At 26.6% G+C, this 15,129-nt stretch overlaps 1 protein-coding gene across 5 annotated transcripts in view; it reads left to right on the top strand.

Annotated features, from left to right (window-relative positions):
• Window positions 1-15,129, top strand: part of LOC107439498 (WD repeat-containing protein 44) — a 36,899-nt gene that overhangs the window by 9,448 nt on the left and 12,322 nt on the right. For 2 of the 5 annotated variants that reach the window (XM_043048263.2, XM_071177472.1), the window contains exons 7-12: window positions 2,060-2,281; window positions 5,375-5,511; window positions 8,110-8,202; window positions 10,239-10,303; window positions 12,406-12,566; window positions 14,534-14,578. In XM_043048263.2, coding sequence (XP_042904197.1) covers window positions 2,060-2,281; window positions 5,375-5,511; window positions 8,110-8,202; window positions 10,239-10,303; window positions 12,406-12,566; window positions 14,534-14,578 — 723 coding nt within the window. Of the gene's footprint in view, window positions 1-1,299; window positions 1,402-2,059; window positions 2,282-5,374; window positions 5,512-8,109; window positions 8,203-10,226; window positions 10,304-12,405; window positions 12,567-14,533; window positions 14,579-15,129 lie in introns of all 5 variants that reach the window. The other 3 variants (XM_071177471.1, XM_071177470.1, XM_043048261.2) reach the window with 3 other exon arrangements.

Genomic DNA, 15,129 nt, shown 5'->3' with positions numbered 1-15,129 from the left:
ATAATTTTTTTATCAAAATTAATGGTCAATGTTTTTTTCTTTTTTTTTATCACCTAATTTCATTTCATAGCATTAACTAATGTTGTCAAATTATTTTTCTTTATTCAAACTTAACTATTATTTTTATGTATCTTTTTCAGTCCTATGAGGAGATTAATCACATCTTTAGTGAATGAAAAACTTGAACTCTTCTAAAAAATAATTGCAAACCTGTTATTAATTTGAGAGAGTAATTAAGAGAAAAATGTTGCTTCAAATAATATTTCAAAAGTCTTATTGTAAATATGGTTAGCATGAGCACATTATTAAATATAAATTATTGCCATCATAAAAAATTTTTATATTTTTTATACTTCAAAAAATGGAAGTAAAGAACATCATAGTAAGTAATTTTGTAAGGCTGGTCTGTCTTGGTAAAAATTTACAATTAAGTGTCCATCTTATTGTGACAATTTTTTTATTTTTGCTAAAAACGGGTAGAACTTTTATTTTTTTGTTAATTACGGGTATGAAATTCTTCTACTGATTTGCTATTTTTTTCCTTTTATCACTTTACTCTTTTTCTAATTTTTTCAATCAATTATGGTCTATTTCTTATAATATTTCTAAGAAAGTTGAAAAGTAACCAAGCTGTCATAAGCTTTTGGTTTTAAGCCTTTGAAAAAGTTTTAATAGTATTTTTCGGCAAGTAAATTAAACTGTTTTTTTTTAGTTTATTTTATTTATTTTGTTTTATTGATTATTTATTTTTCAAGTGTTGGTCATTTAGCTTTGTTTTAAAATAAAACAAGAAAGAAATATGTATATTTACTTGCGCCTTGCTAACTGAAAAATACCAACTAATCAAATAAAGCTTTAAATCATTGAATTCATGAACATTAAGATCAGGTACTGACAAATTAATTTTTCTAATGTGTTTTATATGGGAATTTTTCACGGATTAATTTTTATAAAGTTATATTTTGTCAATCAAACTATAGTCATGTTCATATCAATAGTTTTATTTTTCTGTATTAGTATAACCTTAATTTTAATCTAAATTTTGTTTCTAATATTACAAAATATTTTGAACATATTTCAAATGCTATAATTTCTAATCTGTTGATAAAATAGTAATTTATCAATCCTCTTGAATTTAAATAACTTACTGTGCATTATTATTAGATAATGCAGCACACGCATCAGTTTTCTGAATTTTTTTTCAATGACATTGTTTTAATTTTTTATTTCACATGATTTTCCTCTTTTTCTTCCTTTTTGCACTCTTATGTCTGTTCTGATGAATTACTATAATGGCAGAATAGGTATTCCTTACCTGAGTTTCAGTGTATCCTAAATTGTGAAGTGGGCATTAGACAAAATATGGCAAATGGAAGAACCATATGTAAAGAATTTTCAAGGGTAAAAAGCATTTTGAATTGATAAAGTATAACTAATAGGCTGTACAATAATATCAAAAAGATAACACCTTTTACCCTCCATAGAGTACCAAAGCTTATTTTGGAGTGCTGTGTGCATGACTAATTGATGTTTTGTTTGTTACCATGATGAATTAATTTCCAAAAAGTTTGTGTGCTTTTTACCTTGACAAAACTCTAAACTTACTCTTCCCTACCTGTTATGGTTTTTGGTAAATCATATTAAATGACATGTGACAGCAAGGTCAAACATTGCTCAAAGACTTTTGAAAACTTAATAAAGGTATGTGTTCCTAACTTAGAACAAAGAACTTTAAACTAAATTAATAAATAGGCCAAAAAAAATTGCTATGTTCTCATGAATTTTTTTTTTTAATATTTATTTGTATTTAAATTTAATTGGAGTGGCATATAAGGGGTTTTGAATACATTGAATTATTGAAAAAAATTTTAGTAGAATTTATTTTGTGCAAAAATATTGAAATATGTAATGTATAGTAATTTCATTTAATGATTTTTTTACCATGCTTCTGTATGACGAAGTAATTTTCTAAAAGTTCAGAATTATTTTAGTATATCTTTTGTTTTGGTTTGTAAATAATTAATCCAATTATGTTACATTAAACGATTATTATTCATAGGATAGAGAACAAGATAGGGCAGAAGGCCCAGTTAGCAACTGTGCTAGCAGTCAAAGTTCTCTGAAGTTACGATCTGACAGTTTAGGCAGTAACTCTTCAAAAAAGTCTCACAATATTGGAGAAACATCAGACTTGCTTAAAGGGCCTGTGGAAGATGTTAAACAGCAACCCTCTCTAATGGTACGAACTAGGTCTGATTCAGGTCGACCCTTAACTGATGAGGTATGAATGATAAAAGTTTTATTCTTTCTGTGAGCTTTGTTTAAATTATTTTTCAATAATTGAAGTTAGAAAAATAAAAATAATTAATGCCAAAAAATTTTATCTTCAGGATCTTTTCATTATTAGTCTCTACATAATTGTATTAGTTTATGACTACACTGAAATATCTTTATTTGTTTTTCAATGTCGCAATTTTAGTTTTTTCTTCCAATTTTGTTGATAGGCATGCCAAATTAAAGTTGTTCATATGATTTATTTTTATCTATCTTCACACTAACTTTATGATTAACAATTCATTTTTATCTTTATTATCAATGTTTTAAAAATTTATGTTGACAAAAGTATTCAATAACTCCTTTAAAATCAATTTTTTAGTTTAATAAAAACTACTACTTTTTTAAAATGTTTTATATTTAAGTTTGCTAAAAACGCACAAATAAAAGTTAAACTAAAACATATACATTGAAATATATCTTTTTTCTTTTTTTAGATTTTTGTTTAATTATTATTATTACTATCATCGTCATCAATGGCTTGACAGCCCTGGGTGGGCCTTAGCCTTCTCAAGAAGTTATTTTTAATGGGTTTTTTATTATTTTATTATTTTTCCAGCTTTTCCTTTTTTTACTTATCAGTAGTTTACTTATCTTCTAAGTTAAGTTTAAAATTGCATAATTATAAAGACGAACATTAATTGCTGCATATCTGTACATTATTAAACCGTTATCAACAGTAACAAAGTTATTCTACAAAAGTAACTCTTTCTTCTAACGCTAATTAATCCTGACTGACTTATAGTTTTATATGTTAACTTCTTGATTGCGTTGACCACTGTGATAAAATAAAAGTTTCTGTGATAAAAATTATCTCAGTTAAAAGACTTATTAATTTTATACCTTACTGNACATAAAATTTGCTCATCACCTTCAACTTCTAAATGCAACAAATTAGCTACTGAAATAAATTCTTTTAAAGAGAGAAAAGCTAACAAATTTTCCTGATGTTTTTCGAAATCAAAATTATCAGGAAATGCTGAAAAGTTTCTTATCTTTTTTCTCGATGTTCTATCGAAAATAGGGAGTGCTAGTACGGAATTTAAAGCTTTAACAGCCTGAGTAGTTCCGTACTTTAAGGAATTGGCGATTAGGGGGATGTCTCCTAATTTCAGTGCCATTATTAGTTTACAATGAAAATTTAAACAAATCGAAATTAGATAAACAGAGATTAAGAATTAAACAATTCAAAACAAATTAACGCGGAAATTGGAACTGTTCAAAATTACTAATCTTTTGAATTCAATTCTATTTAACATAAAAAATTCTGAATACGAAATTAATAAAATTTCGCCTACCTTGGTATTGGGTGCAGTCCGTCCGTCAAAAAAAATATTGTAACATATCGTCTTTTAATATCGCCCAGTAGAAGAACTTCATTTATTGCCTTTAACACAACACGTCTGTTTGTTAACGTCTTAATGCAATTCATCAAAATAAAATGTCGAACGTCTTTGGTGCATTTTTTTTTCGACAGCTTCAGGTATCTAGGGGTATTGTTGTCTTAGGATTGCAGGAGGGAAGGCCGTGCCCCCAAAATATGGCGGAAGGCAAGGAGCATCAGAACTACGTTAAGTAACATTTATTCACATATAGGACATAACACTGGACAATACTCAAAATAGAAGACACTTAACTTATTAGAAGAGGCCGTCTGCCTCGTCGGCTACCATCATTCGATGTGTGTGTGGAGGGAAGGGTGTGCGCCATGATATGCGTGGGGAGGGTGCGCAATGATATATGTACGTGTACATGACGTATGGAATACGCTTCCCACATTATTATTACTATCATCGTCATCAATGGCTTGACAGCCCTGGGTGGGCCTTAACCTTCTCAAGGAGTTATTTTTAATGGGTTTTTTTATTATTTTATTATTTTTCCAGCTTTTCCTTTTTTTACTTATCAGTAGTTTACTTATCTTCTAAGTTAAGTTTAAAATTGCATAATTATAAAGACGAACATTAATTGCTGCATATCTGTACATTATTAAACCGTTATCAACAGTAACAAAGTTATTCTACAAAAGTAACTCTTTCTTCTAACGCTAATTAATCCTGACTGACTTATAGTTTTATATGTTAACTTCTTGATTGCGTTGACCACTGTGATAAAATAAAAGTTTCTGTGATAAAAATTATCTCAGTTAAAAGACTTATTAATTTTATACCTAACTGAGATTTCATGTTTTTCCATTTAATAATACATTACTGTTAGTTCATTACATAAATGTTAGTTTGTTTCCTTCAAAAATAACCCTTCTTAGATATTTTAAGTGCTTGACTGATATATACTCATCTTCCGAATTGTATTCAAGATTACTAGAATATAAGCATAAACATTTATTGCTTTAAATCCACTGCTGGAGTAAGTTGTTCAACCATGGTGATAAAACGAATTGCTACTAAATTTTTAAGGCTATTAAGTGCTACATTTTTGTATCGATAATAACTACTGAGCATTTTGCTAATGGTTTTTCTTAATAGTTGCTTGCAGTATTTATTATTTTAATTAGATCGCTAATTAGATGGAAAAAAACTTAAGTAAATATTTTTGTACTTGTCTAATTTTGAAAATATTTATTTCATTGCAACTTTAAGTCCATCTATGTAATGTTATGTTCATAGATTACATACATTAATTAACAAATTTTTTTGCATCAGAAGCTTGCCAAAACAGCATTATTCATGTATCTTTTTTTGTCACAAAATAATTATAAATTAATTTATCAAACTAGAAATTGGCTTCACAATTCTGCTATAAGGAAAAACCATTTTTAACATCAGAAGTACTTAACAACTACTCATTAATAACAGTAATATATTATTATTATGCCTGAAAATATAATTGTCCTACTATAAGTTGCGTTTTTCAACTAGTAATTTATAGTGTTTGAAAATAATCTTAGTAATTACTTTTTAAAAATTATGTGCTGATTATTTTCATAATCTGAAGGAAACAAAATTTCCTTTACATTACATTTATTTTCTACTTTAAGCTCTTTGAATTTATCTCTAACCTCATTAAATTTCAATTCTAGGAAATTTTGGCCCAAGTAACTGTCAGAAATTTGGATACTGGTGAGCAAATTCCTTTGAGCCAAGCAGAAGATCATTTACCAAAATGCCTAAATCCATTATCTCTTCACATAATGCGTTTGACATCTGAATATGTTAGGTGGGCATTATGCTTTGTAGTTTTGACTTTATCACATCAAAATTAAATCTCATTTTTGTGAATCTAGTGCTATGGATGCAAGTTTTTACTCTGATTTATTCAAATACTCCAATGTTTCAGGAAATTAGTTTAGAATTATTTTTATTACCATCTGCTAATTAATGTAATAAAGTTTTTATATTATATTATTTTTTCAATCTGGTGAAGTATTATGGTGTCTTTGTCCTATAAAATTAACTTTCATTCTAGGACTATTAATTTTATGGTCTTAAATTTGCATTGTTATATTTGTAAAAAATTTTTCATTTCTGTGCTAATGCCATTTTCTTTTACGGGGAAAAATGACTAGCAGTCAATTACAAACCTTACAGACATTTAGTTTTTTTTTTTTTTTTTTTTTTTTTTTTTTTTTTTTTTTTTTTTTTTTTTGACTGAAAAAACTGATTTACAATTGTTTATTGAGTTCTCTAAATTTTATATGAAAAAAATCTTCTTCCTGCTTAATATTTTCACAGTTATAAATAATTTTTTATTTAACTTTTTTTTTACATAACTGATTTTAAATGTTTGTGAATTCATGAAAATTTTCTTTATTTGCCTACAACATTAAAAGTCTGGCCTTTTCGAGATTTTTAATTATTGATGACGTATGTCCAATCCATGAAGCCAGGGCTTCAATCCTTTGATTCATCTGATTTCTTGGTGGTAACTGCAAATAAACTTCAAATTACTAATTTCTGGTAAAGTTTGAACTTTCAACTAATTGTATGTTAATTATATAAATATTGTATGTTAATCATCTCAAAAAGACTTCTGAAGCATTCATTTAAAAGTAAACTAATGAAATCCAGATCTAAGCTAACAAAAATGCAAAACGTTTATTACTTTAAAACTCCTTCAACTTGCCAAATATTACAGATGAGTTGCTTTAAAAAAATTCTCCCAAAAACTAAGTGTTTTACACATTTATTCTTTCAATGTTGATTGAATGTTGCTGCAGTAAACTATTCCCAGTTGGTTTTTATAATAATTATTTTTAGTTTTTATAATAATTATTATCAGAAATTGAAAATCTGCATCAATAGTATTTTTAGTTATAAAGTATGTATGTTCTTATACATTTTTGTTATGGTTAAAACTATATATCTTTATTTCTCTCATTTTTTAAAAACTACATTTTTTTGCACTCATAAAAGTTTATTTTAATCACTTTAAGAAGTTTTATTCATTCATTATATTTAAAACTGTACCAAATTCTTATTTATTAATGAAAAAAAAATTGTTTTTTTTTTTTTTCATTTTATGTTTTAAACACGCTGTATCTTTCCGGTAGAAAGGTCAGGTTGTAACCAGATAAGTTAACTTTGCAAAATTTGCACAAACATTGCCTACAAAAATGCTTTTATGTTGCTCAAGCAATAGCAATAAAGTGCTAAGCATTCCGAAATTACATATATAGAAATTATAAATACCTAAAATAGCAATCAAAAAGCAAACACAAAAATAATAAAATTGTAATATTTTTTTTATCGCTCATTTTGTCTCATAAAACAGGAAACAATTTGTATGTTAAGCAAACAGAGAAAATAAAGCATGCTAGCTTCAAAATTCAAATAGTTCTGACTGTTTGCATCTGCTTTGAAAGGCTGAATAGAAAAGAGGTGAAAAATATAGAAAACAAAAATTGGTGGAACTTTCAATAGGTTTTTATAGGTTCTGAGCAAAATTAAATAAATTAAGAGGACTAGGTTGTTCGAAATGGAATTGGAAAGTTCTGCACAAAGATAATGTGTCTTTTTTTTTTTTCTTTTGCTTATATATAGGTTTTAAATCACAGGTACCGTATATTCCGGCGTATAACGCGCACTTTTAATACAAAAAATAACATTGGAATTTACGGGTGCGCGATATACGCCGAATATAAAAAATTATAGATTAAAAAAATTTAAATATAGAAAAATACTTTTATTTTAAAGAAATAACATACCTTTACCTATATACTTCATTGATTTTCGTTATTACATAAATAGTTCATTATATTCGTCTTCCGCTATCAATTACAATTATTAAAATTTTTTTGTATTATAATTACAACTTTTTTTGTATTATCTGTAAGGTGGGACCTAAACATGCCCCACTCTAAAAGGCTTTCTGGTTTTCTTACGCAACCAGGACGGATTTGCCAGAAGTTTTTTACCCACAATTTAGCACCATTTTTGTCCATCCAGAATCACATTATTGCTCTTTCAATTCTACCCTCACATACATGTCAAATTCAGTTCTTTTATTTTTGCAAAAGATAGGGAAAAATACTTTTTATTTACGATCTTGAAAGATGAGATATTGCACATGTACAATCCAAATTTTCGTGCGCGTTATACGAAGAGTATATCTTAAAATTTAAAAAAAATAATTAGAAATTACGGGTGCGCGTTATACGCCGGGGCGCGTTATGCGCCGGAATATACAGTAAATTTTTAATGAATAGGCATAGTCTTGGCTTATACATGACTGCCCTTATATTTGGAAATCTATGGTAATTGCTTGTTTAGGCTGCTTTGCGACATTAAGTCTTGAACAATATTTCTTGATTTCTAGCAACACTGCTTTAGACAAAGAATCTGATGATGATAATGGAGAAAACAGAAAATTAGATGCTTTAGATATGGGTCACAAAGCTTGGAATAGAACGTAAGTTGCTTTGACATCTCTATCTGGATTGTTGCTTTGTCATTTTAAGTTAATTTAGTTGTATTACTTGTTCACTTGTCAGAAAAAGAGACATATTAACAACCGATTTTGCTGAATTTTTGCATTTTGCTGTGTAGAATTACATACTTTGATGTAAAAAATTATATACCTTACAAATCAAAATTTTTTCGGCTATTATTTAATAAAATGATAAATATTTAGTAAAATTTATTTTTAACTGAAATTATCTTTGGATAAACGAATTTTATTATTGAGTGCAAAAAATTTTCAATTAGCTTAAAAAGCTCTTGTTGCATGGAGAAATACGCAAAAAGTAAAATTAACATAAAAGGGTCCAATCAAACTATGGAGACCATATTTCCCTGAGTGCGGCTACACCCTTCATTTTGGGGGTCAGAAATCCAAGTCTGCGGGGGGGAGGGGGTATGTTTATTCAGAAGAAATACATTTTTGTGTCTAATTTTGTAAATTCTCTGCACTTTCTAATTAGCATATTTAAGGTCACCTGCTCATACCATTAAAATTGACTTTTGGAACGTGAAGATTGAAAGTTGTTCAGGGTGGTCCAATTTTTTTTAACACACTGTACATTTGTCAATATGTTATAGAAAATCATGTGAAAAATAAATTTATTCGGATAATAGCTCTTGAAAGTAAACAAAGATCAAAGGATTGCAAAGTTTGAAGACTGATTCAAATAAAGGAAAAATTTATAAATTTCTCTTCCTAGCTAATGCGAATGGAAAATATTCACACTTGATTTTGCTCTCCTTTTTGGTATGATTTGATATTTTTAAAAGCATTCGATTGAGTTTAATTTTACCATCATAGTAGTCACTTACACTAAAAGGAAATTTAGGATTTCTTGCAAGGTTTGTCAAAAAAAAAGATCCTATTACTATTATATTTATTTGCGAAAACCACATTTATATGTAACCCTAAATCTAAAACTAATTAGTGTTGGCTGTAAAAACAAAAATAGCATATTCTTCTTCTGTAAGTTTTTCTGTCCCATTTCAGTAACTTTAGGTAAATAATTCTCACAAAAAATGCAGTCTCATGTGCATGAAGATTAATTAAGTCCTAAGACTGCTAACGAAATGGAATTTTAACCATAATAAAGAAAAAATAAGTTTTATGAAAAGATCATTTTTGAAGTGGGAAAGTCCAGCTCCTTCTTTCATCATGAAGGGCAATTTTCTTTCTAAGGTTTGCGAAGGATCCTTAAACATTCCTAATTTCTATGCAGATAAATACCTGAAAATATTTCTAATTATCTTGATTTTATAAGTTTTTTTATAAAGATAAATAATGAACCTTTATAATCTGATAGACATTGATTTTCTGTAGTAGGTTTGATTCCTCTTACTTAGGATAATAGAGATTCTGCTGTTAATTACAGGCAAAAATTTAATGAGAATTTATGTCCATATTGAAACAAAAACTAATTCTTAAACTTTTTTTTCTTCCAAGAAATATAATTGTTTTAAATTAGTACTTATCAAATTTTTCTACTCCTATAAATCTGTCGAAACACATTTCGTAATATGAAATTTGTTTGGTCATGCTTTCATCATCTTTGAACATTGGATAGAATTAATGTTCAGTTGCAATTAATAATTAGTTGTGGATTCAATTAATATCTAATTAACTGTATACACAACTTTTTTTATCATTAGAAAAATATAAGCAGGGTCATCGTTGTAGATATTCAAAAATTATTAACTATTTTTAAAAAAATTGGAAAAGTTATGTATCATAGTGTAACTAAAAAAAGAAAATTTAATGCACCAATATTCAAACTTATCAAGTACTTAAGTTTGTTTAGTTTAATCAGTTAAGCATAATGAAATAAGTTTACCAATAATATGTTGAGACAAAAATTACTTTGGCTATACAGTCAAGTATTTAGGATATTTTTGAAGTATTTGATCCTGTTTAAAATTTTATTAATGTATTTTTATTCTTAATCCAATTTGAAAAACTAAAATAGCAAAATAAAGTTTTTCTTTCAGGCGTGACTTGGGTAAACGATTGAGACATGAAGTCAGTAAAATCAAGACTGTTGTTAAAGATAAAGGTAGAATAATTTTTTTGCTAAATAATGCCATTTAAGATTTTTTTTAAAATCTGTATTGTATTTTGATTCTTCATTTTAACAGAAGCATTTGCTCACTAAACCTTAGTCAGCTCAAATTTTCATTCAAAGCAATTATGAAATAAATGTTTTTTAAAAATTGTTTACTTTGTGTAATTTTTATTTACCCTGATTAAAATAACTTTTTTATTGAACGGTTATTTTATAATATGCAGCAACAATATTAAAATCTATTTAATGGTTTTCACCGTAACATCTACTGTTCTTGCAATTATCAGTGATATATCAGAAACTTTACATTGTTTTGTTCATTTGCATGCAATTTTTGAACAATCGAAAGTAAAATGTTGTTTGTCTACCTTTTGTGAGAGAATGAACTTCTCACTAGTAGTAGAATAATCAACATTCCATAAAATACCTTTTAAAAAAGTTAAGAAAAACTCCTTGTTAAATTTGAGTTACATGTGTAAGATTTATAATTGTCCTGATTTTCTTGATAAATAATGTTTTTTGTCCTAATATTCTTAATTTTTGCATATGTTCTGAACATCCTATTTTCTTGGAATACAAATGCAGATTTTAAAATAATCAATCTGAAGAATTAAAAGATTTGAATTTTCATTCCAAAATCTTTTTATTTTGATTAATGATCGTAAAAATCGCAACATTGTATAACTCTAACTTAAGGATTGTCTACTAATTATTTACATCATTCAGGCTTCTAGCCTCACCTACAAAATTCACTTTTAAGAGTCCAGCCATTTTATGGAAAAAAACTCAGTTAAAAATGTCGTTTATCAAATTTCTACGATGATATAAAGGGTCATAAGTTTATTATTTTCAGCAAAATGCAATTACCAATCTTGTAGTTGTAGTTTCACAATTATTGATTCGGCTATTTCATCTGATTTAAGGGTATATCAACTAATTGATAGTTTCTTTTTATTTATTTTTATTGCAACAATACTAAATGACATATTTACTTTATTTATTTTTTTGAGAGATCGTCCATCAATTTATTTCTGTTAAAAAATGTTAAATGGCATATTCACTGTGCTTTTGTTTTAAGATTATTGAAATTTTGAACTGAAGCATGAACTTTATTTAAAAATTAATAAAAGGGAATATCAACTAATTGATAATGTTTTTTTTCTGTTTTTCTTTTTTTAATGCAATAAAACTATAAAAAAATTTACATATTGATTTGAAACCATTATGTGTTGTTCAATGTTCCATTAATAAAATTATATTGGAAATTGTTAAAAGCAAGTATGAAATTAAAATTATTATGGAATTATCCTTTGGCCACAAAATTTGCCTTTATTTTACTTAAGTTTGAACAAATTATATATATATATATATTAGTTTTCTCTTTTAAAAAATAGTCTAATTTTTTTTCTTTTTTCAATTATTTTTTCTTTGGCGCACTATAAAGCCTTCGTATGTAATAAAAGGATTTTCTGTAGGCTTTTTAAGCCATCTACTTATTAAAAGTTTCCTTGTTCAATCAAATATGTATTTAAATTAGGGTTTGCAATAAACAAGTTCGACTGCAATGACCTTAAAGGAAAAAACATTTTTTAATATGTTTCAGTTCTCTTTGTTCTTTAGTGTTTTTTTTTTATTATTTCTGTTTTGGGTGTTTCGATTCTGCTTGGTATTTGATTATTTTATCGCAACTGTAGTAGTTATGAATATTTTATAAAAATGATTCAGATAGTGTGTTTTTTTAATTCAAAAAAATTAAGACTATGATTGAAAACTTTCCAAAAAAAATTCATGTTGATTTATTAGAATAACATAAGGAATATTTAAATAAATGTAATATTTTTATCAATCTGGAAACTTGGTACTTAACTATAAACGATGTTAAATAGTTTAATGTTAAAATATATTTTTCATAAAGAGTGTGGCTTATAATATTGCCCATAGTCTTTTGTTAGAGAAAAGCTTTAAATTTCTTTTTTAAGATTAAAATTTTTCCCAAAAATTTTGATTATTGTTTAAGATTTGTAACAAAAGTTCCTCTGATTCATTTGCTCAAATCGAAACATTTATTCATTTGTTTTACTTATTATTTTAAGTCTCACATGCCCGACATGATGATGATAGTGAAGATGAAATTTTGTCTGATCAACGTTCATCTGTCAAAATCAAAGTATCAAGCAAACTGAGATCAGCTGAAAAAGGAAATAGTGAATTTGAAAGCATAAAAGTCCTTCAAGAGCTTGGTGGAGAACATACTGTAAGTTAATCCTATACTTTGTGGCAGTCCTTATGTAGTTATATATTTATCATTTGTAAAACATTTTTATTAATGATTTTATTAATTTTTATAAATGATTTTTTAAAAAAGTTTTTGTTTTCTTCGCTTTTGTATAGCCATTTAAACTTTTTTCAAGTTAAAATCAGAGTGGGGATTAACTTTAATTCTTAGTTAAATTTTTTTCAGTGGTTTTAAATCAAGATTTAAAAAAAAAAATTGTGTTGCAACAAAAACTGTTTATTATCTGTTTTTATGTATGTAACGTTATTTTAAATTCTATCTGAACTCAAAATTGTCCTTAAATTCTTGAAAAAAATAAAGTGTTCTTAATTATTAAAGTTCAATAAATACTCTGAAAATTTTATGATTTTCTGCATTTTTGTTGAAGTTGTCTGAAAAGTAAATATTATGTTTCTAAAAAAGATTTGAAAAAATTTTTTAATTTAGAAATTTCGTTTTATAGTATGAGCAAATCTAGATAACTCAACCCACGTCACTTCTTCATTGAACACTAAATACTAGTCTACTTCCATTGTTGGCGACATTTGTCTCTGTTTTGATGACAAGAAAGCACTAAGTGTTGAAGGAAGAGATGAAAAGCTCCCTTCTCTCTCTCCCCTCCATAATTTCATTTATGCCAACTGTACTGTTTTTATTGAGGAACCGTCATATTTTGGTACTAACTTGCGATTTTCTGTATAAAGACAATTAAAATTGCAAAATTAAATTCGGGGGTAACTTTTAAAGTAAATCTTAATTTTCCCAAACATATTTCTTTTTTTGCAAAAGTCAACCCCCACACATCTCTCGTCCACTTAACAACCTGTATTTCATGTTCATCGTGATTCAAGTTCATACATTTTTTATATAAAGCATTTCAAATCCTATCCAAGCGGTTTAAATACCACTTGTCACAATTAATATTTACGTGATTTAAAAATCGCTATTTGTATTCATGCAAATGAAAATCACACATTGGGATTCATATTCACGCAATTCGAAATAACACTTTGTGATTTGTATTTGTGCTTGACTCAGATTCAAAATAGTTTAATTTTAGATAAAAATTTCACACAATTTATAATAATAACATTCACATAATTTATAATAATAAGAAAACATTGTGATTCTTGTTTGACTTTGATTGAAAATGGGTTAAATTTTAGAAAAAAATGATGCTCATTTCTTAGAAAGGATGATGAAAGATTAAATCTAGCTTTTTCAAAAATGACATTAAAGTTGCTCAATTGATGGTTGATGTTACAAATGAAAGTATAAGTACTGCCTAAAAAAAAAGTTGCCACTATTCACCATGATTTAGCCAATATAAAAAATAAATATCATGTATCAAAGTTTCCATGTTCTTATTTGATTTTTAAAATAATAAATGCATTTAAATTGATAATTTATCATATTTTAATTAGTATGCATTTCTTTTTTCTTCATTTATTAAGCTATTCCCTTAATCAAATAAATTTTAGAAGATTAATTTTAGTTTTATTTTCATGTTAGAAAGCATTGATATGTTTTGTATCATGTTAATATTATATATTTTAGTATGTATATATATATAGAGAGAGAGAGAGTAAATTACTCAAAATCAGTGTCTAAATTGTCCTTAAATTTCATATTTTGGACTTCCATCCCTGTTCTCTCTTTTCAAAATCTTGTTGACCTACTGTCTGTATATAAATATAATTAACCTATCAACTTTTGCCACTTACTTTAAAATTTTATTTATTGTGTAGTAAAGTATGAATTTTTATGTTGATTTAAAGAATTTGTTTGCAACTTAATACTAGCTGGTCTTTATATCAGCATTAACCATTCCATCAACTTGTCAAAAACCTGATTTCTGCAACTTTTAATATTATATATGCCTCCTTGAAATTTGTTAATGGTCATTTTTCCCCATGATAATTTTATCTTTGTCTTTTAATTTTTAGGGTGCAATATGGACTATGAAATTCTCATCTTGTGGACGTCTATTAGTAAGCCTTATAAAACTTTATTAGATTATTGCTTACTATTTTAGATTTTGATTTAGTTTAATTTTTTTTTCTTTTTGTCAGTTTTAGTTAATGGCTTTAAACGTGAAACTTTCTGTTGAATTTATAATTGTATTAAGAATAAATTTTATGATGTACTTGACACTAAACACTTTGATGATTTTAATTGTTTACATTTGTTTAATTTATCAGTTTATACTCAAATGTTTAGAAATAGGTGTCAGTACATGAAAAAAAAATTTATCAATTATGTAACTATTGATGCATTTTCTAATGTCAAATTTAATTTTTATAAAATTTGATATTCAAGTGTTGTCAAACTAAGTTTTGCAATGTTTTATAAATGGACTCATCATGCTCTTTCTCTCGTGTAATTTAAAAAAAAAAATTAAAAAGCTATGTGATATGAAATATGCTCATGCATATTTCAAATATGCATGAGCATGTGTTCTAGTTAACTTATTTTTTGGTATAAGTCAAATATAGTGTATTAATCTTTTTAAGCCTTCTAATTAAGATTACCATTCATAAAA

The sequence above is a fragment of the Parasteatoda tepidariorum genome, chromosome 2 (assembly GCF_043381705.1).
Source record: "Parasteatoda tepidariorum isolate YZ-2023 chromosome 2, CAS_Ptep_4.0, whole genome shotgun sequence".
Classification (NCBI taxonomy): Eukaryota; Metazoa; Arthropoda; class Arachnida; order Araneae; family Theridiidae; genus Parasteatoda; species Parasteatoda tepidariorum.
The sequence above is the reverse complement of the archived record's forward strand: the minus strand, read 5'-3'. Positions and strand labels throughout refer to the sequence as shown.